General features: G+C 43.2%; 1 protein-coding gene across 10 annotated transcripts in view; it reads left to right on the top strand.

Moving 5' to 3' along the window:
- The window catches only part of DLG1 (discs large MAGUK scaffold protein 1), a 337,516-nt gene that overhangs the window by 202,561 nt on the left and 108,280 nt on the right, over window positions 1–26,675 (top strand). For 6 of the 10 annotated variants that reach the window (XM_030216925.1, XM_030216924.1, XM_030216923.1 and 3 more), the window contains 3 exons: window positions 5,421–5,557; window positions 19,987–20,131; window positions 22,552–22,678. In XM_030216925.1, the coding sequence (XP_030072785.1) occupies window positions 5,421–5,557; window positions 19,987–20,131; window positions 22,552–22,678 (409 nt within the window). Of the gene's footprint in view, window positions 1–5,417; window positions 5,558–19,986; window positions 20,132–22,551; window positions 22,679–26,675 lie in introns of all 10 variants that reach the window. The other 4 variants (XM_030216922.1, XM_030216920.1, XM_030216917.1 and 1 more) reach the window with 1 other exon arrangement.

Below are 26,675 nucleotides of genomic sequence, written 5' to 3'. Positions count from 1 at the left end.
GTCATTCTTCTGTGATGCCCATATCTTTGTCGATGGTAGTCTTCAGGGAGCATTTATGAAGAAGTGTAGGGGAAATATGAAATGCTGCTATGCTGAATGTGATGCTGCTTCATTAGTATTGAGAACAGAGATGGTCCATCTGAGCCTCAATCCATATACTATCTGCAAGAGACACTTTGACCCCAGTACTCTTCAAGGTCTCAGTGTCAGTGTTTGGCACACCAATGTTCACTGGGGAGGAAGTTTTACTAGTGCTTCAGGAATCCTCGGTGTCTCAGCACCATCACTTAAGGCCTGACCCTAAGGTCAGTAGGATGAGACAGGTAGAGAATCGGATCACTTCCTTGGAGTGTTTTTTTTCCCTGAACCTGATTCTGAGTGCTCCTGTGATTAGAAGATAAACCAAAGGTCTTCTCTGAAGAGGGGTCCCCAAGATGTTTATCAGTTCCCTCCCTGCCTCCTAAATGATGTAAATCCCCATCAGAGGACCGCTCTTTCATTGAGTTTGTAAGGAAGTTGGCTGATGCCATCCATTTTAAGTTAGAGACAGAGGGAAGCCCAGAGAAGGAACACTGGATATCCAGTCTCAATTCACATTCACAGAACTATACTTTAGTTTTTGGTTTCTGCTTCAACAAAAACCAGGTGATAAGTGTTGGCTGCCATTTCGATTTTGGTCAGAAGTGTGTAAGCAGTTTTGGTTTTGGCCTGTCTATGACAAGAAGGCCTTAGATACTTTTTCCTGTCAAAGACAAAAACTGCTTAAAGATGTAGAACGTATTCGAGTCAGGTCTCAAAACCTGTTTTATTAGGGTGCACCTTAGTGCAGCTAGCACTTGTCACCACCATATAGATGGTAAACCCATTTTTGTGTAGCCTGTCTATGACAAGAAGGCCACCACCATTTTTGTATAGCCTTTGTTGGGGATTGCTTCTATTGAAGCCTCATCAGTGCACCTGCAGTGTCATGGAACCTCAGTGTGTTTATTATCCAGCTAATAAAAGCTCCTTTCAAACCATTTAATACCTGTCATTTGAAGACTTTTTAGTGGCGGTCACTTCAGCTCACAGTCAGTGAGAGCCAGGCTCTACTAACTGATCCACCTTTCAAGGTTTTCAACACGAGTGGCTCTGTGTATCCATCCTAAGTTCCTTTCCAAGATAGTGTCAGAGTTCCATCTTAACCAATGAATAGTCCTGCCAATATTTTTTCCCATACCTCAGGCCTATAAAGATGAAAGTGCACTGCACACTTTGGATTGTGAGAGAGACTTTAAACATCTATCTGAAGCAGATTAAAGCCTAAAGAAAGTCCACCCAGCTTTTCATCTCATTTGATCCTAAGAGGATTGGGGTTGCCACTGGCAAACACACACTTTTTATCCTGCTAGACTAGTTCAGACTGACAGGTTATGGTCCCCTGGTACTAGCAGGTGAGATGCAGAATCTGAGTTGTCTCAGTAACATCATCCCATGTAGGTAGTGGTGCAGCCTGGAACCCTTCAATATTTCTCTGCCTCCAGCAGATGGTGCAGGTTGGACTGGTGCAGCAGGTTTTTAGGTTTGTGTTGGCCTGGCTCCCCAGGAACAGTCCATGGTTTGGACCCTTGATATAGAACTTTCTTTAGGTTGTAGCTCCCAGGGACTAGCCCACAGATCTTCTATTGATTGAGCTTGGAGGCTCAGTCCCTATGGGATCTTGAACTTTAGGTCACGGCTTTGCCTGGGAGGTCAACTGGTAGTTGGCTGTACAGGACCTGGATGGCAAGCTTGGAGTATCTCATCATTTAAATCACCAGCTGAGGAATGGTGTTCTTCACTCAGGAACGCCTGGGCAAGTGATGATCCAAAAGAGAGGCAGAAAGTGGTCAACCAAGCAGAGGGAGAATGATGTCAGAACACCAGTGGGGTGCATAAAAACTTATTTAATGAACCAAGACCCTGTATATGGTAGACTAGAAGAGATGGACTTGAATGTGGAAAAATGGGAACAATTATTGCAGTTAAGCAAGAGATATACATGCTCTGAATTGCACATCAAGACTTTGTTGGAATATTGGAGGATGTAGAGAATCTCTAGAGGTCTACAATTTATAAAAGAACCTAAGATGTTTTAAGGGTCTTGGTTCATTCAGTAAATCTTTATGTGCCACACTGGTATGTAGGTGTCCTCATTCTTCCATGGCTTTGACCACACCTGCACAAGCTCCAGTGCCGGAAGAGGGCGCTTTGTGCACAGAAGGTTCTTTGAGCTTGGGGATGATCTATAGTCATTTCCATGACAATAACATTGGAGGTGGTGCCCTGAGTGAGGGCTCACACAAGACCATTCAAATGGGCATTGCTGTCCTGCAGTTCTCAGCAATTCATGATCAGGCTTCTGCTAGCAGAGGGCTTGATAAGCTATCTGCAGGGGTGGGATTCTCTGACTCACTTCCTAAAGGTCACCTTTCTGGTTCTAGAGGATGGCTTTCACCACCAGTGTGAGTCTGGAGGGTTGAGGAGCTCATTGCTTAGGACAGGTTCCAGGATTCCGTAGTTAGTACCGGTTCCTCACATACATAGTTTGGAAGATTTTGGTTAGTTTTGGCATACTGAAGGGTTCCATGCTCCACCATTACCTCTGTAGAGGATATCGCTGAGACAGTCCAGTTTCTTTGCCTCCGATCTGTTGGTAGGGGGGCATAACCCATCAGTCCAAAGTGGTCTAGCAGAACTCAAACAAAGGAAATTAGCAGATAAGAAAAAAAAACGTCATCTTTCCTTTTGGCTAATAGGATGCATTTCCTTTTCTTATGCCGAGTCAGGCTCGTCCCTAGAGGGACATGTCAGAGCTACAATGGCATCAGTGATCCACTTGAGACTGGCCTCATAAAAGATTCACAGAGCTCCAACTCACATTATTTTCTCCAACAAGACTCCTGAGAACTCAGTAGATTTGGCCACCCAGTCCTCCAGAATCACTTTGGGTATTAAAGCCCAACTCCATTCTCCCAGGGCCATTTCTATTAGTTCTGGGCTGCCTTTTTAAAGTAAAAACAGAAAAGACTCGTTGCTGCCAAAAATGCTATTGGTGTCTGCCTTCACAGCGCCACTTGTTCCCTTTAATTTTGCTGAAGGCAGCCTGTAGCTAGGAAGTTCCATGTTGTGAGGATTTTAATATTCTGCTTGTCCTTGGATAAAACAGTTACTTACCTGTAGAAAGTGTTTTCTGAGGAAAGCAGGATACAAATCTCCACATACTTTTCTTCTTTCCCCTCCAAAGAGTTGTATTCTTCTCGTGCTAGTAAATGGATTGATGTGGTCCTAAATGACGGCGATGGGCAGGAAATGTTACATGTGCATGGTCGAACTGGCTCAAGAGTTCTGTTTATCAGTCCTGAAATCAGTGGCGTAGCCAAGGGTGGGCTGGGGTGTGCCCAGGCCCACCCACTTTAGGTTCAGGCCCACCAAGTGGCAGCACACCTATAATGTGGCTGGCAGGGACCCCAAGCCCCACCAGCCAAAAATTCCCAACAACTGTTTGCTGCCGGTGAAAATCTGCTATTTAAAAGGTATACGGGGGAGAGGGGATGTTTGAAAGACCATATGGCATGCAGGCGAGAGAGGGAGAAACCAAATCACTTGTAGGACAAGGTGGAGTTCTGCCCACCCACCTTGGGTCCAGGCCCACCCAAACTTGGGTGTCTGGCTACGCCCCTGCCTGAAATAGAGTTCCCATGCTGGGCTCCATGAAATGACATCACCCATGTTGTGAAGGTTTGTATTCTGCTGCCCTCAGAGAATGCTTTCTGCAGTTAAGTAATATTGTTTAATCCAATGTCTTTATAGTGATTTTTCCATCACATTATGTTGTTTAATTCCACAACAGCAGCTAAAAATAATTTATAAGTTAATCTTGAAAGGTAACTTTAAAACCATACAAGAACATAAGACCTTTGAAGTCAGAATGATTGAATATTTTAACACCCAACAGAAAGGACTTAACAAGGATCTGGGTTTCCTAGCCCATTATAAACCATAAAGCTGTAAGTCTCTGTTGATCACCCTCCCCTCACCTATCCACACCCACCCTGTTAGAATATCAATGATATGCTTTGATGTCCCCATACATACTTCCTACCCACCCCCCTCATCCCACCCTGTCAGACTGTCATAGTAATGCTTGAATGTTTTCACTTATATACACTGTCAGCTTATTTCCGATCTGACGAAGAAGGGCAACCTTCGAAAGCTAATCAAGAAATGTATTAAGTTATGTCCAATAAAAAAGGTATCATCTTATTTTCTTTTCCATGTTTTATTTGGTTTGATTTCTATAGATTCTACATGAAATGTTGCTATTCCACTAGCAACATTCCATGTAGAAGTCGGCCCTTGTAGATCACCAATGTGGCCGCGCAGGCTTCTGCTTCTGTGAGTCTGACGTCCTGCACGTACGTGCAGGACGTCAGACTCACAGAAACAGAAGCCTGCGCATCCTTCTACATGGAATGTTGCTAGTGGAATAGCAACATTCCATGTAGAATCTCCAACAGTAGCAACATTCCATGTAGAATCTCCAATGGTATCTATTTTACTGTCATAGTAATACTTGAATGTTTTCACTTATATACACTGTCAGCTAGCACATTTGCTTATTTCCAATCTGACGAAGAAGGGCAACCTTCGAAAGCTAATCAAGAAATGTATTAAGTTATGTCCAATAAAAAAAGGTATCATCTTATTTTCTTTTCCATGTTTTATTTTGTTTGATTTCTATAGATTCTACATGGAATGTTGCTATTCCACTAGCAACATTCCATGTAGAAGTCGGCCCTTGTAGATCACCAATGTGGCCGCGCAGGCTTCTGCTTCTGTGAGTCTGACGTCCTGCACGTACGTGCAGGACGTCAGACTCACAGAAACAGAAGCCTGCGCAGCCTTCTACATGGAATGTTGCTAGTGGAATAGCAACATTCCATGTAGAATCTCCAATAGTAGCAACATTCCATGTAGAATCTCCAATGGTATCTATTTTACTGTCATAGTAATGCTTGAATGTTTTCACTTATATACACTGTCAGCTAGCACATTTGCTTATTTCCGATCTGAGGAAGAAGGGCAACCTTCGAAAGCTAATCAAGAAATGCATTAAGTTATGTCCAATAAAAAAGGTATCATCTTATTTTCTTTTCCATGTTTTATTTTGTTTGATTTCTATTGATAAGTTAATGTTGAAATTCTGATTATGTGAGCAGTAGATTACAGATATTATGCCGTTTTCAAATCTGGTTCATTCCATGCTCTTCCACTGGAGCAGTGGTTTGCTTAACATCTATAACAGTTGGCCTAAATTATTAGCATAAGATTATCAGATAATTTCCTTTGTATTATAAAAGATCTTGAATTTAAAGCACTTTCTTCTTATTTTCAAGCAGGCCTTGGGTTCAGCATAGCAGGAGGTGTTGGAAATCAGCACATTCCTGGGGACAACAGCATCTATGTAACCAAAATTATTGAAGGAGGTGCAGCACACAAAGATGGCAGACTTCAGATTGGAGACAAACTTCTAGCAGTAAGCTTTATATTACTTATTCCAACAATTCATCGTCTGTCTTTGGTTATATATTATAGTCTGTTTATCGTATGGAACATGGAATTGGATATTGAACTTTTCAGAAAAATATTTGATTTCGCACATGAAAATTACCCTTTATCTGCATTCAGATGGTATTCTGTGTGTTAATTTCAGGCCAGTGTCACAAAGCTTTCCCCAACTAGTTTGACTTTATCTTTTCAAGAAGATAGACTGGAAATGGTACATGGTGTTTTTCCTGTCCTTGTCTATTTCTACATCTTATCTTGCTGATTTTTACTCCTTACTTGAAATTTTAGCTTTTTGGAGCTAGCAATTTATTTTTTCTTCTATGAGCAGGCTCAGTAACAAAAGTTGTAAACTGTTCCACCACTGGTTTTTCACAAGTTGAATTTCATTATTATAAACAAGTACTCTGAACAGTTTATCTGATTTACTACATCAGGCAAATCAAGCTTTGCTCTTACTTGCTGTTGCTGCTGATGGAGAAAATATGCAAGAGAGACGTAAAGTACTACTACTACTACTATTTAGCATTTCTATAGCGCTACAAGGCGTACGCAGCGCTGCACAAACATAGAAGAAAGACAGTCCCTGCTCAAAGAGCTTACAATCTAATAGACAAAAATGAATAAAGTAAGCAAATCAAATCAATTAATGTGAACGGGAAGGAAGAGAGGAGGGTAGGTGGAGGCGAGTGGTTACAAGTGGTTATGAGTCAAAAGCAATGTTAAAGAGGTGGGCTTTCAGTCTAGATTTAAAGGTGGCCAAGGATGGGGCAAGACGTAGGGGCTCAGGAAGTTTATTCCAGGCGTAGGGTGCAGCGAGACAGAAGGCGCGAAGTCTGGAGTTGGCAGTAGTGGAGAAGGGAACAGATAAGAAGGATTTATCCATGGAGCGGAGTGCACAGGAAGGGGTGTAGGGATGGACGAGTGTGGAGAGATACTGGGGAGCAGCAGAGTGAGTACATTTATAGGTTAGTAGAAGAAGTTTGAACAGGATGCGAAAACGGATAGGGAGCCAGTGAAGGGTCTCGAGGAGAGGGGTAGTATGAGTAAAGCGACCCTGGCGGAAGATGAGACGGGCAGCAGAGTTTTGAACCAACTGGAGAGGGGAGAGGTGACTAAGTGGGAGGCCAGCAAGAAGCAGATTGCAGTAGTCTAAATGAGAGGTGACAAGGGTGTGGATGAGGGTTTTGGTAGAGTGCTCGGAAAGAAAGGGGCGGATTTTACGGATGTTGTAAAGAAAGAAACGACAGGTCTTGGCAATCTGCTGGATATGAGCAGAGAAGGAGAGAGAAGAGTCAAAGATGACCCCAAGGTTTCAAGCTGAGACAGGGAGAATGAGAGAGCCATCAACAGAAATAGAAAATGGGGGGAGCGGGGAGGTGGGTTTGGGGGGGAAAATGAGAAGCTCGGTTTTGGTCATATTTAATTTCAGGTGGCGTTGAGACACATAAAACAGATCCTTTGATGGAGTTAAGCTTTCACAGGGATTAGAAATTGTGCGCCCTGGAAAATGGAGATACTTTTCATTTTGCAAAGAGCAATAGCATCTTGCTAGTTTTAAAGCAGGAAAATACAATGCTTCATTGTGAATGGTCATGTGTTCCACGTGTAAATATATTTCCATTTTTACAGTTCCTTTCATTATCATCTTTCCTGCTCCCATTTGTCTAGTTTAATTGTATTGCCTTGCTTTCCCCCTGCCCACTCCTCTTAAAAGAAAATCCAGGGTAGCTTCTTGTAAAATATCGATATTAGATTGAAAGTGATGTTAGTTAACTTGTAATACATTTTTTTCCATAGACAGCAGAATTGATAAGGATTAGAAGAGGGTGACGTCTTCTGACAGCACTGGAATGGAACTGCTGCCCCAGAGCTCAGAACTTGAGTGCAGTGTTCTTGTATTATTTGTTTATTGAATTTTACAACTTATACAGACATAAGAACTGCTAAGTGAAATACAGCTTTAGAAACAAAAAAATAAGCGAAACAGGAATAACTTTCCTCAAAATCATAACATTTAGCTTCATTAGACCACAATAAAAGAGGGAGGTAGGAATTTGTGAAGATTATACTATATTATTTCTAAATTATTAAAGAATTGATGGCCCCACCATTCTCGTGTACTCCTACAAATTCTCTATTGTTGTTTAGAGTCTAGGAAAGATTTAAGCTGATCTAGGTTAAAGAACACATATTTTGTTTGATTTAACCTTACAAGACATTTGCATGGATATACAAGAAGGAAGGATCCTCCTAATTCTATTATTTTAGACCTCATAGAAAGAAACAATTTTCTTTTTTGTTGAGTAGTCTTAGTCACATCTGGATAAATCCAGATTTTTTGTCCTCCAAATATACGATTTGTAGATTTAAAGTAAAGTCTCATCACTGAGTTCAAATCTTGCTGGAAGACGAAAGAAACAAGCAACGTCGCTCTTTCTGTAGCCTCTTCTAAGGTTTGTTCCAAAATGGCTGTAATATTATCTAAGTCCATTGATCTCTCTCCTTCTACTTTTTTAACTGTATTAGGTATAAAATATATTTTATTCAATGGTGGGATTGCCTCGTGGAAAATTTAAATTTTCTCTCAAAAATCTTGTAAAAATTTCTAATGGAGGGATCCCTACTAGTTTAGGAAAATTAAGTAGACGGAGGTTTAGTCTTCTATTAAAATTCTCCATTTGCTCCACTTTTCTTCTTAACTCCGTATTGTCTTTTATTACAGCCACTTTAAATTCTATAGTTTGATTCATCTCTTTCTGTAAGGTCTCTATCTTAGAGGAAAAATCTTGTTTAACAATTTCTATAGAATCCTTCAATTCCTGTACAGTAGTATTTAAAGTTTTTACCTCCATTGAGGACTGCTGCAAGGTTTTATCCATATCCACCAATTTCAGCCATATCTGACCTAGGCTGACCTCCGGTTCTCTCCCCGCAGCAGTTGTTAACTTCACAGGGTCGGTTACCCCACAGGGTCCTCCAGCTTCAGCCTTTCCGGCTAGAACTTGAGTGCAGTGTTCTGATCACATGTGGCCCTTCATGTGTGCAGTGGTATTCTCAGTTTGTCAGTTATTTCCCAAGTTCAACACAGTTAGACATCTCTCAGGGAGTGGCTCCCAAGTCTAGGGCTGCTCAGAATGTGTTGTCTTAGTTCTTAGAGCAGCCTGCACAGTTTCATCAAAGGCACTTTCCTGTGCTGAACCCTGTAGTGTACAGTGAAAGTATGAAGAAAGGACCAAGTTGCTACTTTGCAGATTGTAGTCAACCTACTCTCAGCAGACCTTTCTTGTCAATTAAAGGGTCCAACTTCAAAAATGGGCTACTCTTTGGAAGGTTCATACCTCTACAAATGCATTTGAATTCTTCTGCTTACGTTGCTTGTTATAAGCAACATAAGATAGCACTCTGTGCTCAAATAATCTCACTTTACTGAGAGAGACTTTGTACAGATGTGCCAGTGGTGACAAATGCTGGGTGTTTGATAACTGATGAAGAGAGAGATACAGTATGGATGAGGTGCACTTATGGCTGTTCTGAGCATTACTCCAGCTTGAGAAACGAGCTCTCAAGTTGCTTTCAGGCACAATGTTAGTAGTATGAACAGTCATCTCTGGAAGGATCTCTGTGTCAGAGTCAGGGTCTTTAAGCTCAAAGGAGTTCTCCATAGCTGGGGACGTATGGCCAGATTTTAGAAGGAAATCTGGTCCTGATAACCGCATGGTTTCCATTAAATGGGATACTGGCACATTTCTGGTAGAACAGTTTTTTCTGGGTTTTGGTTATTTAGTAGAAAAGGGAATGCATTTCTGTTTTTATGTCCTCAGCAGTATAAATTCTTGGGGTTCTCAGTTCAATTTTTGACCACAAATTTGTATTTCTATTTTGTGATCCTGTGTTTCTTATTTGGTGAGGGTCTGTTGGTGTGTGGTAGTAATGGCAGACGAGTTCAGGGAGGAGAAAGGATCAGTGGGCTCTCTCCTTATTTTCGGCCCTGGGCCCCAGCCTAACATCAAGCCTGACCCTTCTGTAGCTAGTGGGGATCCCCAAACCTTGCCAGCTGAGGACCTCCTATGAAGGCGGCTAGAATAACCTTCTACCAAGCTCGGCAGTCTGTGGCATTGTCGTTGAGTCACAGACACCGACAGCTGAGTATGGGTGGGCTGTTGGCGTCGGTGGCTCAGTTATGCTGTTGCTGACTTGCTACTGCTGACTTCCAAGTTTGGTAAAAGGGAGTTCTGGCCCCCTTTGGAGGAGGTCTTCAGCTGGTGGAGTTTTTGGGATCCTCACTCACATCCTAAAGTATTGATATTTTGGGACGGAAGGGGCAGAGGGTGGAGGGAGAGCAGGGACAGAGAAAACATTTTATGCACACCCAAAATTAGCAGTCTGACTACACTACTGTTGCTGAGCACCCCCCGTATTGAGCAAGGTCCCTCATTGTGTTTGGCACTCTCAATCATTTTGAAATGTTGGGGGTCTATGCATTAGAGATATCTGGAAAACCTGACTAGTTATTTTTTATTTTTATTTATTTTTGTTACATTTGTACCCCGCGCTTTCCCACTGATGGCAGGCTTAATGCGGCAGGCAATGGAGGGTTAAGTGACTTGCCCAGAGTCACAAGGAGCTGCCTGTGCCGGGAACTGAACTCAGTTCCTCAGTTCTCCAGGACCAAAGTTCACCACCCTAACCACTAGGCCACTCCTCCACTGTTGCTACTATTTGAGATTCTACATGGAATGTTGCTATTCCACTAGCAACATTCCATGTAGAAGTCGGCCCTTGCAGATCACCAATGTGGCCGCGCAGGCTTCTGCTTGTACGTGCAGGACGTCAGACTCGCAGAAACAGAAGCCTGCACAGCCTTCTACATGGAATGTTGCTAGTGGAATAGCAACATTCCATGTAGAATCTCCAATAGTAGCAACATTCCATGTAGAATCTCCAATAGTATCTATTTTATTTTTGTTACATTTGTACCCTGCGCTTTCCCACTCATGGTAGGCTCAATGCGGCTTACATGGGGCAATGGAGGGTTAAGTGACTTGCCCAGAGTCACAAGGAGCTGCCTGTGCCTGAAGTGGGAATCAAACTCAGTTCCTCAGTTCCCCAGGACCAAAGTCCACCACCCTAACCACTAGGCCACTCCTCCACCCTCCAGGGCTGGAAGTGCAGATCAAGGCTCAAGAAAAGGTGCATAACTCCTGTGGTGAGATCTACCCTCAATCTCACTGCACACAAGTTGAGCAGTAAGCTTTTGAAGCTAGTATACTTAGACCTGGAATTTCATGCCCTTATTTAATTTGACTGTTGCTCGTCTATTAAAATGTTTGGATACTTTTCCCACTGGATATAAATGTTGTTTTATATGACTGTCGAACGTCACAAGTTTGAAATCTAGTATTAAAAATATACATTTTCAAGTTGAATGAAATTGATATAAAAGTAATTAGTTATGGTTACATGGTTCTGATTTTCTGTTTTATATCTCAGGTCTCTAGAAATCAGCAGTTTCTTCTTATTACTGTGCTGAAGCACCTGGTGTGTTCAGTTTGCTTGAGGTTAGGCTGTACAGCTTGAATGACCAGGGAGGTTAAAGTCGCAAGGAACAGTCAAGCTGTTCTTGTTACTCCCACTTGTCAGTAATTTTGGAGATGAAAGAAGAAATTGATTTGCTGTTGAAAGCAAGTTGCCAGGCGTAAAGGACAGACATGTTTGTGAAAGATTTGTATGACCTTGCTATACGTGTTATGTTCATTGAAAACATTCCTAGCTGTTCAGCTGTTTGTGGTGACCAATATTAAATTATATAAAAAGAATGTATTAAACTATATAAAAAGATTCAGAAAGGTAAATAATCATTCAGTGGGGTAAGCAGGGGATTGTTTTAGGGCTTTGTGTAAAGAAATGTAGGAGTTTGCAGAGTGAAGGTCTGGAAATTTTTGGTCAGGAGTCATGTGAGCAGTTTGCAGTGTATTGTACAACTAAGATGATACTCTAAAACTGTGGGAAGAGAGGGATAGGGAAGTTGCTGATTGGAAGAGCAGGGGAAAGAAGGTAAAGAGATGATAGGAAGAAGAGAGATGGACAGAGTTCTCTTTTTAGTTTCAGAAAAGGTGGAGTGGAGGAGTGGCCTAGTGGTTAGGGTGGTGGACTTTGGTCCTGGGGAACTGAGGAACTGAGTTGGATTCCCACTTCAGGCACAGGCAGCTCCCTGTGACTCTGGGCAAGTCACTTAACCCTCCATTGCCCCATGTAAGCCGCATTGAGCCTGCCATGAGTGGGAAAGCGCAGGGTACAAATGTAACAAAAATAAAATAGATACTATTGGAGATTCTACATGGAATGTTGCTACTATTGGAGATTCTACATGGAATGTTGCTACTAGTGGAGATTCTACGTGGAATGTTGCTACTATTGGAGATTCTACATGGAATGTTGCTATTCCACTAGGAACATTCCATGTAGAAGGCTGCGCAGGCTTCTGTTTCTGTGAGTCTGACGTCAGATTCACAGAAGCAGAAGCCTGCGTGGCCACATTGGTGATCTGCAAGGGCCGACTTCTACATGGAATGTTGCTAGTGGAATAGCAACATTCCATGTAGAATCTCAAATAGTAGCAACAGTGGAGGAGTGGCCTAGTGGTTAGGGTGGTGGACTTTGGTCCTGGGGAACTGAGGAACTGAGTTCAATTCCCACTTCAGGCACAGGCAGCTCCTTGTGACTCTGGGCAAGTCACTTAACCCTCCATTGCCCCATGTAAGCCGCATTGAGCCTGCCATGAGTGGGAAAGCGCAGGGTACAAATGTAACAAAAATAAAATAGATACTATTGGAGATTCTACATGGAATGTTGCTACTATTGGAGATTCTACATGGAATGTTGCTACTAGTGGAGATTCTACGTGGAATGTTGCTACTATTGGAGATTCTACATGGAATGTTGCTATTCCACTAGGAACATTCCATGTAGAAGGCTGCACAGGCTTCTGTTTCTGTGAGTCTGACGTCCTGCAGGACGTCAGACTCACAGAAGCAGAAGCCTGCGCGGCAACATTGGTGATCCGCAAGGGCCGACTTCTACATGGAATGTTGCTACTATTGGAGATTCTACGTGGAATGTTGCTACTATTGGAGATTCTACGTGGAATGTTGCTACTAGTGGAGATTCTACATGGAATGTTGCTACTATTGGAGATTCTACGTGGAATGTTGCTATTCCACTAGGAACATTCCATGTAGAAGGCTGCGCAGGCTTCTGTTTCTGTGAGTCTGACGTCAGATTCACAGAAGCAGAAGCTTGCGCGGCCACATTGGTGATCTGCAAGAGCCGACTTCTACATGGAATGTTGCTAGTGGAATACCAACATTCCATGTAGAATCTCAAATAGTAGCAACAGTGGAGGAGTGGCCTAGTGGTTAGGGTGGTGGACTTTGGTCCTGGGGAACTGAGGAACTGAGTTGGATTCCCACTTCAGGCACAGGCAGCTCCTTGTGACTCTGGGCAAGTCACTTAACCCTCCATTGCCCCATGTAAGCCGCATTGAGCCTGCCATGAGTGGGAAAGCGCAGGGTACAAATGTAACAAAAATAAAATAGATACTATTGGAGATTCTACATGGAATGTTGCTACTATTGGAGATTCTACATGGAATGTTGCTACTAGTGGAGATTCTACGTGGAATGTTGCTACTATTGGAGATTCTACATGGAATGTTGCTATTCCACTAGGAACATTCCATGTAGAAGGCTGCGCAGGCTTCTGTTTCTGTGAGTCTGACGTCAGATTCACAGAAGCAGAAGCCTGCGTGGCCACATTGGTGATCTGGAAGGGCCGACTTCTACATGGAATGTTGCTAGTGGAATAGCAACATTCCATGTAGAATCTCAAATAGTAGCAACAGTGGAGGAGTGGCCTAGTGGTTAGGGTGGTGGACTTTGGTCCTGGGGAACTGAGGAACTGAGTTCAATTCCCACTTCAGGCACAGGCAGCTCCTTGTGACTCTGGGCAAGTCACTTAACCCTCCATTGCCCCATGTAAGCTGCATTGAGCCTGCCATGAGTGGGAAAGCGCAGGGTACAAATGTAACAAAAATAAAATAGATACTATTGGAGATTCTACATGGAATGTTGCTACTATTGGAGATTCTACATGGAATGTTGCTACTAGTGGAGATTCTACGTGGAATGTTGCTACTATTGGAGATTCTACATGGAATGTTGCTATTCCACTAGGAACATTCCATGTAGAAGGCTGCGCAGGCTTCTGTTTCTGTGAGTCTGACGTCCTGCAGGACGTCAGACTCACAGAAGCAGAAGCCTGCGCGGCAACATTGGTGATCCGCAAGGGCCGACTTCTACATGGAATGTTGCTACTATTGGAGATTCTACGTGGAATGTTGCTACTATTGGAGATTCTACGTGGAATGTTGCTACTAGTGGAGATTCTACATGGAATGTTGCTACTATTGGAGATTCTACGTGGAATGTTGCTATTCCACTAGGAACATTCCATGTAGAAGGCTGCGCAGGCTTCTGTTTCTGTGAGTCTGACGTCAGATTCACAGAAGCAGAAGCTTGCGCGGCCACATTGGTGATCTGCAAGAGCCGACTTCTACATGGAATGTTGCTAGTGGAATACCAACATTCCATGTAGAATCTCAAATAGTAGCAACAGTGGAGGAGTGGCCTAGTGGTTAGTGTGGTGGACTTTGGTCCTGGGGAACTGAGGAACTGAGTTGGATTCCCACTTCAGGCACAGGCAGCTCCTTGTGACTCTGGGCAAGTCACTTAACCCTCCATTGCCCCATGTAAGCCGCATTGAGCCTGCCATGAGTGGGAAAGCGCAGGGTACAAATGTAACAAAAAAAAAAAAAAAGGTGGTGTACAGGGTATTTACAATTAGGTCAACAGCATGTGAACTGGACTTCTGACCATCTTCTCGGATTGGGAAATTAACACAATGCACCCCTTGATCAATGGCCGCTTAACGTGTGGTCTTAAGCAGGTAGTATAGTGTGGCTTTGTTAAAGCTAATTAGATCTTGATGTGTGAGAATAATCTAGGTCAAAAACTGGTAGCAAAGCAGCTGGTTACATTCATTGACAATTGGAGCACCTGCGCAGTCAGGTTTCTATCTGCATCGTACTAGAGCAGTGCTTCCCAATCTTTTTATGGCTGTGACCCCATGATGGTGGTCAAATAAAAAAAAGTATAGAATAATGATGCAGCTATGGAAAGGCCACTTAGGTTGTCACTCCAAAGGCAGGTTTTGTGACCCCATTTGGGTTCCCATCCCACAGTTTGGGAAGAGGAATGTTGCTGATGTCTTATTGGAGGAAATGTATGTGCGTAGAAGGGGAAGGGTTGGGGACAGTGTTCTGTTCGATCATCCTCAGCCTTTGATATGGTCCATTATGGAATGTTGTTGGTTAAGGGAGACAGGGGTTAGAGTGTATGGTTTGGACTTGGTTTGTTTGTGTTTTTATCTGAAAGGCATCAAAAGTTGCTAGGTTAGTGGTCCTCTTGTTGAGAAGTGAAACACAGTTCCACAAGGATCTCTTCTTTTCCCCCCATCTGTCCAATCTTTATGTGGCCCTTTTGTGGAAAACGATTTGAGAAATTGGGCTTAATTGTTGCTATTTCAATAATTTGCAAAGAATGAGGAGATTATACTGCCTTTCTATCGCTCCATGGTGCAACCACATCTCAAATATTGTGTGCAATTCTGGTCACTGCATCTCAAAATAAATATAGTGGAATTAGAAAAGGTACAGAGAAGGGTGATGGAAATGATAAAAGGAATGGGACGACTTCCCTATGAGGAAAGACTGAATTGGTTACGGCTCTTCAGCTTGGAGAAAAGACTGCTAGGCTAAAAGCCCACCTTTTTGATGCTGCATTTAACTCCTAACCCTTATTCACTTGTTCAGAACCCTTATTTTATCATCCTTATTTTAATATTCCCTTATCTCTTGTTTGGCCTGTTTGTCTGTCCCAATTAGATTGTAAGCTCTGTTGAGCAGGGACTGTCTCTTCATGTTCAAGTGTACAGCACTGCGTACGTCTATTAGCACTATAGAAATGATAAGTAGTAGTAGATATGATAGAGATCTATTAAACAATGAGTGGAGTGAAATGGGTAGACGTGAATCGCTTGTTCATTCTTTCCAAAAATACTAGGACTAGGGGGCATGCAATGAAATTATTAAGTAGTAATTTAAAACAAATCGGAGAAAATATTTCTTCATGCAACATGTAATTAAACTCTGGAATTCACTGCCAGAGAATGTGGTAAAAGCAGTTAGCTTAGTGGGGTTTAAAAAAGGTTTGGATAGCTTCCTAAAAGAAAAGTCCATAAGCCATTATTAAAATGGACTTGGGGAAAATCCACTGCTTATTTCTAGGAGACTAAAATATGTAAATGAAGGAGAAAATCATTCAGAATATTTGCAATTGGCAGCAAGGTGGAGTCTCATATCTTTTTGCACGAATATTCACATCACTCCCTTGGTGACTCTATTGACGTGCATGGGTTTAATCATCGACTAAAACCACCTCCACCCTAATGTTACAATTCATTAAACTTGACCTATATTGCCATACCAAAAAGTGCAAATATGTGTAAATATATACAAAAGACACTTAGCTTGCGGAGCATATAAACTCCCTCATTCAGACTGGCGCGTGGGGCTTCTACACACGCCAGTCTGAATGAAGGAGTTTATATGCTCCGCAAGCTAAGTGTCTTTTGTATATATTTACACATATTTGCACTTTTTGGTATGGCAATATAGGTCAAGTTTAATGAATTGTATGATTAGGGTGGAGGTGGTTTTAGTCGATGATTAAACCCATGCACGTCAATAGAGTCACCAAGGGAGTGATGTGAATATTCGTGCAAAAAGATATGAGACTCCACCTTGCTGCCAATTGCAAATATTCTGAATGATTTTCTCCTTCATTTACATATTTTAGTAGCCTACATTACATTAGGAGTAAGTCAAGCCATACAGTTTTTTGTTTTTGCTTATTTCTAGGATAAGCAGCATACAATGTATTGTACTGTTTTGGGATCTTGCCAGGTACTTGTGACCTGGATTGGCCATTGTTGGAAACAGGATGCTGGACTTGATGGACCTTCGGTCTGTCCTAGTATGGCTGTACTTATATACTTATGTATTTACTACTACCTTTGAAGAGATGTTATTAGCACTTATTGTAAACTGCCTAGCTAGTGCGCTCTTAGGAGGTGTATCAAGAAATAAATGAACTTGAAATATGAAGAAGGAGACATATGGGTTAATATGATTTAAAAAGAAAAAAAAGGTAAGTATAAACAAGTCAAAATTGAATTAGATTTGTTATACATGTGGAGGCAGGAATTAAATCCTGTTTAGATTTGCTTAGGCCTGTTTGTGCCATTTAGTTAAGTGGTCTATAATTTAGGGATTCTTGATCACCCACTTAAATTCCATGGTAGTTTGGAACTATTTTGGATACCTCTATATAGTACAGCAGTCGAGGCCATATTTAACTCGCAGGAGCAACTTGTCTATATTGCATTATAATAATCTAATCTATCTAGCGTTGTATAAGAAAGAGACATTTAGACTGCAGTTAGTTGAGAATATCTTAGCAAAATATCTTAAAGAATTTAATTTGTTTTGATTTAGCTCACACCTTTTCCAGTAGTAACTCAGTGAGTTATGGTCAGGTACTGCATTTATTTCCTTGTCCCCGGGGGGCTTGCAATCTAAGGGTCCTGTTTAAGCCACGCTATAGACACACTTGCATTTGTAGCGCTTTGACACTAGAGACACCCATAGGAATATATGGGTGTCTAGCGTTTGGCACGCGCTAATTTTATGGTGTACTAAAAACACTAGCACACCTTAGTAAACAGGGCCCTAAGTTTGTACCTGAAGCAGGGGAGAGTTAAGTGACTTGCCCAAGATCACAAGGAGCAGCAACGAAATTTGAACTGGGTTTCCCTGGTTGTCAGCCCAGTGCTCTACTCAGTAGGCTACTCCTCCATGCCACTAGGTTACCCCAGTGTTATAGTCCTTACGTTTGTTGCTAGTTAGGATGAGGTGTCATTTCAAAGCTCTGATGTAGACATGTGACGTTCAATTCTATGAACTGGGCACTAACATGTTAGTATATAGGTATGTGGGTGCAGACTTAGGCATGTATGCCACCTAAATGCTAGTCTATAAACATGTGACTATCTTGCATAGCATATATTTGCAAGGGGGACATATATAGAGGCAGAGCAAGGGCAGGGCAAAGGCAAGACTCCCAGTTACACATGTAACTTAAAGAATACTGTAAGTTAAGTGGATCCCTGCTATGACTGGTGCACTTCGACTGCCTAAATGTTAGACTCACTGACAATGGGTTACAGTAGAATTTTGTAATATATCCTAGGTGCCTTGGTTCCGTTATAGAATAGGTTCCCACTGCCCACCTTTGGGGGTGCATTAATGGAGATATCCTGGGAGAGATGGCTAGATATCTACTATTACTACTACTACTTAACATTTCTAAAGCGCTACCAGGGTTACGCAGCGCTGTACAATTTCAGAAAGAGAGACAGTCCCTGCTTAAAGAGCTTACAATCTAATAGACACGTGAACGGTCGGACCGATAGGGGCAGTCAAAGTAGGGGCAGTCTGGATTCACTGAATGGTAAGGGTTAGGTGCCGAATGCAGCATTGAAGAGGTGGGTTTTAAGCAAAGACTTGAAGATGGGCAGGGAGGGGGCTTGGCGTAAGGGCTCAGGAAGGTTGTTCCAAGCATAGGGTGAGGCGAGGCAGAATGAGCGGAGCCTGGAGTTGGCGGTGGTGGAGAAGGGTACTGAGAGAAGGGATTTGTCCTGTGAACGGAGGTTACGGGCGGGAACGTAAGGGGAGATGAGGGTAGAAAGGTAGTGAGGGGCAGCAGACTGAGTGCATTTGTAGGTAAGAAGGAGAAGCTTGAATTGAATTATATCTACAGAAATTGGTGCAGATGTATGTTTCTTGCAAGAACTTCAGTCATCTCAAGACAGGCATTTGGTAATTCATCCTGGCAATAGGTCCATCTTGCAGATAACTAGTGAAAGGGTCTTCGCTTTGGTGGCACCAGTGTTAAGGAACATTCTTATCACGTGAAGTGAGTGACCGATTTTGAGTGTTATACATTACTCTCTATTTAGTCATATACATGAAAGATTAGGCTGGGAGGTGGGTAGAGGGGTTTTAATTATTATATAAAACAGTTTGTATTTTAAATGTATTTTGTGAATTGGTACAGCCTTGTGGTGGTACCATCTGACAAATCTAATAAAGAGAATGTCCAACCGGCATCTGAAACTGAACATGACAAAGACTGAGCTCCTTGTCTTTCCACCCAAACCCTCTTCTCCTCTTCCCCCACTTTCTGTCTCTGTTGACAACGCCCTCATCCTCCCCGTCTCTTCAGCCCGCAATCTCGGAGTCATTTTTGACTCCTCCCTCTCCTTCTCTGCCCATATCCAGCAGACAGCTAAGACCTGTTGCTTCTTCCTCTATAATATTAGCAAAATTCGCCCATTCCTCTCTGAACAGACCACCCGAACCCTCGTCCACTCGCTCGTTACCTCTCGTCTTGACTATTGCAACCTTCTCCTCGCTGGCCTCCGCTTAGCCACCTATCCCCCCTTCAATCTGTCCAAAATTCCGCCGCACGTCTTATCTACCGCGTGAACCGATACTCTCATATCACCCCTCTCCTCAAGTCGCTTCACTGGCTCCCGATCCGCTACCGTATACAGTTCAAGCTTCTCCTATTGACCTTCAAGTGCACTCAATCTGCAGCCCCCCATTACCTCTCTACCCTCCTCTCCCCTTATGTTCCCACCCGTAACCTCTGCTCTCAGGACAAATCACTCCTTTCTGTACCCTTCTCCACCACCGCTAACTCCAGACTCCGCCCCTTCTGCTTCGCATCACCTTATGCCTGGAACAGACTTCCTGAGCCCATACGCCATGCGCCCTCCCTGCCCATTTTCAAGTCCTTACTCAAGGCCCATCTCTTCTCCCTTGCTTTTGGCGCCTAACCACCTTCCCATTCCTGATACCTACACTGACTACATAGTTTTTACCTTTAGATTGTAAGCTCTCTTGAGCAGGGACTGTCCTTCCCCATGTTTAAACTTGTACAGCGCTGCGTAACCCTGGCAGCGCTATAGAAATGCTAAGTAGTAGTAGTACTAGTAGAATATAAGGTGTCTAGCTCTAGAAATATATAATGTAATGACTAGGTGGAGGAACTAATGATTCAAACATGTAAACTGCAAAATGATTTACAAAACTTCTTTCAGAAAAAACCAGCAGTGCCTTTCCATGCCTGAGGAACTTCTGCTTTCTTTCTTTTATAGGTGAACAGTGAAAGCTTAGAAGACGTTACTCATGAACATGCAGTAACTGCCTTAAAGAACACCTCTGATTTTGTTTATCTGAAAGTAGCAAAACCAACCACTATGTATATGAATGACAGTTATGCGCCACCAGACATTACCAACTGTAAGTTTGTCAGAGTTTTTTTTAATACTTTTATAAAGATGACATCATTTAATTTTAGCATACTCTGTTTATCTACTCCCTACCCCTCCACAAACAGGAATATATACTGAAATTTTGTTACTCGCTTTATTAATTGGAACATACATTCTGTATCCATTCTTTTTGAAGAGGTTTTTTTATTTTACTGTATTTTATATGAAACTAGCCTTTGAGCCCGTGAAAACGGGCTATTATAGGAAGGGGGGGTTGAAAGGCCCGCCCCCGCCGCCGAGTTCGCCGCTGCCCCTCCCCCTCCGAATTTGGGCCCCCCCCCCCCCCCCGAGCCGTCACCACCCACCTTCCACCCGGCCGGGCCCTCACTCCACTATTGAAACAGCGAGGGTCTGAGAACGCAGCACTGAGCTCTGCTGAGCTGCCGACGTCGGCCTTCGTTCTTCTCTGCCTGTCCCGCCCTCGTGTGACGTAACGTCGTCGAGGGCGGGACAGAGGCAGAGAAGAAGAAGGAAGGGCGATGTCGGCAGCTCAGCAGAGCTCAGTGCTGCGTTCCCGGACCCTCGCTGTTTCAATAGTGGAGCGAGGGCCCGACCGGGTAGAAGGTGGGTGGCGGCGGCGACTCGGGTGGGGGGAGCGTTAGACGGCGGTGTCCCTCCCTCAGAAATAAGCAGTACAGACCCTCTCTGCTCCGTCCCCGTCATCACGTATTGACGCGGGGGCAGGGCAGAGAAGGACTCTACTGCGCATTTGCGAGTGAGTACGACACTCGCCTTTTATATATTTTGACTAGCCGTTCAGCCCGTTAAAACGGGCTAGTATGGGGTTTTTATAAGGCCTCCTCCCCTCGCCGCTGCAGGTCTCCCTCCCCCCCCCCCCCCCCCGGAGTCACCGCCGCCACCCCTCCAACCGGCCCGGGCCCTCTCTTCGCTATTGAGCTTACGTCGCCCTGCCCTGAGTCACATGTGACTCAGGGGCCCTGTTGTTCAATGGACTATGAATTCAGCACTGTTGAAAATTTACTTTGTTTTGCTAGTGGAAGTTGGATTGAGGAGAGTGTGTTAGACTATGGCGTTGTAATCTTATACAGTACAGGACTAAAGCATACAGAGTCTGACAAATGCAGCCCTGGGAAGTAGGAAGGTGATGAAAGGAGCGTTGAGAAAGAAAACTGGAAAATTTTTGAAGAATGCTGGGGAGAGGTGTGTGATACAGAATAGCGTGTATAATATTTCACCACAATCAAGCAGCTTTATGATGAGTGATGTGCTCCCTTCTCCCCTCTGTGGGACTTGTCTACAGAGATAAACAAATGGAAGGAGACCTTGAGGGAGCCTGTATGTACAGACTTAACCGAAGGTAGCATAAAAGTGGGGAAAAGGACAATGAGGGGACATCATTTTTATTTTCCTGCTCTGATAGTTGTAGAGTCAATCTTTCCAGCATATTAGCTTCGCAGGGGACGCTATGCTGAAGTGTTGACTTGTTTTTGCACCTCTGTGGGCCGACATTTCTTCTTACCCAGTGTACGTGTGTACATTGTTTATTTATTTTATTGCATTTGTATCCCACATTTCCCCACCTATTTGCAGGCTCAATGTGGCTTACATAGTTTAGTTATGATATTGTCACTCCAGGAAATCAGATACAATTAGTAATATGTAGAGATTAAGTAAGGGGAATAAGGAGGAAGTGATTTATTTTATTACATTTGTACCCCGCGCTTTCCCACTCATGGCAGGCTCAATGTGGCTTACATGGGGCAATGGGAGGGTTAAGTGACTTGCCCAGGACCAAAGTCCATCACCCTAACCACTCCTCCACTGTTGCTACTATTTGAGCTATTCCACTAGCAACATTCCATGTAGAAGTCGGCCCTTGCAGATCACCAATGTGGCCGCGCAGGCTTCTGCTTCTGTGAGTCTGACGTACGTGCAGGACGTCAGACTCACAGAAACAGAAGCCTGCGCAACCTTCTATATGGAACGTTGCTAGTGGAATAGCAACATTCCATGTAGAATCTCCAATAGTAGCAACATTCCATGTAGAATCTCCAATAGTATCTATTTTATTTTTGTTACATTTGTACCCTGCGCTTTCCCACTCATGGCAGGCTCAATGTGGCTTACATGGGGCAATGGAGGGTTAAGTGACTTGCCCAGCGTCACAACGAGCTGCCTGTGCCTGAAGTGGGAATCGAACTCAGTTCCTCAGGACCAAAGTCCACCACCCTAACCACTAGGCCATTCCTAGAGTAAGTTTAGAAGTTTGTGTTCTTGGGTTAATTTACCCACTCCTCTGTTAGTAGTATAAAAATTAAGCACATGGTGTCATTTAAAGTTTTTATAGAACTCTTCTAGCTACTTGTGTGCGAGCATTGCTTTCACTTTTATATTCCGTTCCATCAATAAGGTGTGTTTTTCTCCTAGCATATTCCCAGCCAGTGGATAACCATGTCAGTCCATCTACTTACTTGAGTCATCCCGTACCACCAGCATCACCAGGCAGATATTCACCTGTCCCCAAAGGAATGCTAGGAGATGATGAGCTTACAAGGTAAGGAAGGGGAAATGCTTTATTCAACTCAAAGTTTATATTATAAGCAAAAAGAATCAAAGTACTTCCGATGTATGCACGTGCTCACTTCTTGGGACACAACAAGAGTGGCAGAAATTGCCACTTTTGCACTGCTGTGCATTAGACGCAGGTAAGAGCCCCCAACTTAGTGGCTTTGAACCACTAATAATAGCGTAAACCAAAGAAGCAATCTATGTAACGGAGAAATGAAAATCTGCCTCAAAGGAAAGTATTTTAAATTTTTGCAGGGTGCTAGTAATTCTAAGAAAATTGACTTTCGGGACATAACATTGTTCCTAATAAAAGATAGCATCATTTGAAGCAATTTAGTTAGAAAACCAAGTGCTGTCAGTTCTTTGTTAATAGTAGCTCATTATTCCCTTCTTTCCCCCACTTGAACGTCCAGTATTCCAGTGGGACAACTTTGGCATCTTACATGTATTTAGTTGAATGAATCTGAATACCAATAAAATTGAGCAATTATGAAATGTAAAGTATTTTTGCCCCCAGTGGAGGAGTAGCCTAGTGGTTAGTGCAGCGGACTTTGATCCTGGGGAACTGCGTTCGATTCCCACTGCAGCTCCTTGTGACTCTGGGCAAGTCACTTAACCCTCCATTGCCCCTGGTACAAAATAAGTACCTGAATATATGTAAACCGCTTTGAATGTAGTTACAAAAACCTCAGAAAGGCGGTATATCAAGTCCCACTTCTCTTTCCCCCTTTCCCTTATGACATCACAATATCAGAAGTGAGCCAAGTATCGGGCAATCAAGCCATTGTGACATCATTGATGAGGTTGGCTCTTATTGGTGGAAGGAGTGGAAGAGTAGCCTAGTGGTTAGTGCAGCAGACTTTGATCCTGAGGAACTGGGTTCAATTCCCACTGCAGCTCCTTGTGACTCTGGGCAAGTCACTTAACCCTCCATTGCCCCTGGTACAAAATAAGTACCTGAATATATGTAAACCGCTTTGGATGGAGTTGCAAAAACCTCAGAAAGGCAGTATATCAAGTCCCACTTCCCTTTCCTTATGGTTGTCTTTTCTGGACTGTGCTGAACATCTTGTGATTGACAATGTGTCTTCTGTGCAAGAAACAAACGTAGTAAGTGGTCATTTCTGTGACCCTTCTTATGCTTTAGTTGTGCAAGTGGTGTTAATTTGATGTTGAGCCGATTCTTGAATAAAAACAGTTTGAAAGAAAATATAGAGAACTGGAAGCACCAGATACAGTGAAAAGGTTTCCAAATATGAAGTACTACACTTATTAGCTTGATACAAGCTTTATTACTGTTTTTAATTCATGCTGCGAAGAGATCAGAAAGATGTTTAAAAATGTATCTACATAAGTACATAAGTAATGCCACACTGGGAAAAGACCAAGGGTCCATCGAGCCCAGCATCCTGTCCACGACCGCGGCCAATCCAGGCCAAGGGCACCTGGCAAGCTTCCCAAACGTACAAACATTCTATACACGTTATTCCTGGAATTGTGGATTTTTCCCAAGTCCATTTAGTAGTGGTTTATGGATTTGTCCTTTAGGAAACCGTCTAACCCCTTTTTAAACTCTGCCAAGCTAACCGCCTTCACCATATTCTCCGGCAGCGAATTCGAGTTTAATTACGCGTTGGGTGAAGAAACATTTTCTCCGATTTGTTTTAAATTTACTACACTGTAGTTTCATCGCATGCCCCCTAGTCCTAGTATTTTCGATATATGTTGAATAACAAATACATTGTCCCCAGTTACCATTCCGGTAAGAGGAAGTGTCTGAGTAACCAGGGAAGCGTTGACATAACACCCTTCCATCTTGACCTCTCAGTAAAATAAACAGATACACACTTAGCTTGGATTTAAAAACCACAGCTTTATTAATTAACTTAGAGTGAAATGATCAAAGTTTGTCAGATAGATCCACCTATCATTAACCTATATGTATGGTAGTTTCTAATGCTACCCTCTCTTTGTCACCCTAATTGCTCATATAAGGTCCCCCTGTCTTAGATCTTCTATTGGGTCAATGCTTGAACAACTTTTTGTTTGTACAGCTATTTTTCTAATCCCTTTTGTATCTGTCATATGAGACCATACACATGTAATTAATATTTTGGACACCAGCTAACTTACTTTAGCGACCTTTTGTTGTAGAATCACTGTACAGCAAGATTCCACAGAGAGAAGCTATCAGTATAATTAGAAAAACACTTTCTGATAGATTGAATTTGAATTCCCTAATTTATGGACATTTTTAAATGCGTGTTTCGTTTTTTTCTGTGTATCGCCAAGGATACTAAGGTGCTCTAGCGTTTTTAACGCGCCTACAATTAACGTGAATGCTAACCATGTAGGCGCCTATAGGGATATTGTAGGTGTGTACATGGGTAACACACATTAAAAGACGCTAACGCGCCTATAGCACGGGTTAGTAAACAGGACTTTTAGGTTTTTTTTAGAATAAATTTTGTGCATGTTTCAGCATTTTGTGTTCTTTATTTTTGGGCTTTATATATAATTTAATAGTGTATATAATCTACCAATCCGCCTTTGCTCTTATTGCTCAGATGACCTGCAAATAATAAATTATACATTTTCACAACTAAGAGAGTGGGTTATCTGACACCTTCATAACACTAGCTGGGCACACATCCAAAGGACTAAAAGCAACTGATCATGCCAAGGTATCTCATACATCCAAGTCTTTTCACAGTAACCAAGCCGTCTTTACACAGTGATGATTACTGTGTACCCCTAACAGATATTCTGCAGATATAATGACAGATATTCTGCACACGAAGACTTGTCCCCCTTGGCATCACCCAGAACAGAGAATTCAAGTTGCCAATGATAGGTACTGGTATTATCACCTTATTTGAGTGAGCCCTTCAGTTTATTTCTTGACCCATTTCCACCGTGTCATGTTCTGCAACCAGGAAAGTTGTGATTCTATTTGGGCATGCCTTCTTTTCTCATGTGCCAAAGGAATTTTGGAATGGTCAGCTACAGCCTGGAAATCCTGCAATTACAATGAGGATTGTGGGGCCAATGGGCCTTTAAAAAAAACCCCAAAACATATCTGGTCACCTGAGTCATTACCCACCGCATGAATTAGCTTGCATTATATACAGGAAATCAAAAAACCTGTGACCAGGCTTTCAAAGATTACCTTTGAAAACTAAACGCCCAGCAGTGAAATGTTCAGATGCTTGAAATGCTTAATTTTTTTAAAATTAAGATATGGCACTTACGTTCCTCACCTGGTTCCAGGCCTGTGCGGCTGATTCGCCGGCGAGGTGCAGTCCGGCTGAGATAGCCGGCTATTTTGGATGTGGTTTTTCCAGGATGGGTCTGTTTCTGTTTCCTGTTTCTGGCAGCCGTCATCTTGGTTGGATCAAGGACAGCAGCCATCTTGGCTAGCTCAGAGGGGGCAGCCATCTTGGAGTAATGAGGTCAGGAAGGAAGCCCATATTTGGACGTAGGCACCTCTGCTGATGGGGGGGGGGGGGGGCAGCCATCTTGTATCAGCTGCACATGCCTGAGTCTAATTCCTCCACAACTTAAGGCCGTACCTTCAGTCCTTCGTTGCTTCGGCCTCAATTGTGTTTGAGGTCCACGCCGGTGCTCCTTGCTTTCAGTTCCAGTTCCAGACCTCGGCTTGTTTCCCGGACCTCACTTGTTTTGTTGCCTGCCTTGACCTTGGACTGTTTTTGACTACTCTTTGCCCTACGGATTTACCTGGCTTTTGGACTGTGTCTGTTTGCCTGCCTGTCTGGTCAGTGGTCGTGCAACCCCGCCTGTACCAGAAGTCCTGGTGGCTGCCCGAACCTGGGGGCTCAACTCCCAGGGAACGGCGGTCGCTCCCCAGGTGAAGCTAGGGGTTGTCTGGCTGCCTGACCGAGTGCGGTGTCACTCCATCCTAGCCGTGCTCAGTCGGGGCACAAGGGCTCACAAACACGCACCTACACTGCCTCAACAATGTG

The sequence above is a fragment of the Microcaecilia unicolor genome, chromosome 10 (assembly GCF_901765095.1).
Source record: "Microcaecilia unicolor chromosome 10, aMicUni1.1, whole genome shotgun sequence".
NCBI classification, from domain to species: domain Eukaryota; kingdom Metazoa; phylum Chordata; class Amphibia; order Gymnophiona; family Siphonopidae; genus Microcaecilia; species Microcaecilia unicolor.
Note: the sequence above shows the minus strand (reverse complement) of the source record. Positions and strands in the feature narration are given on the sequence as shown.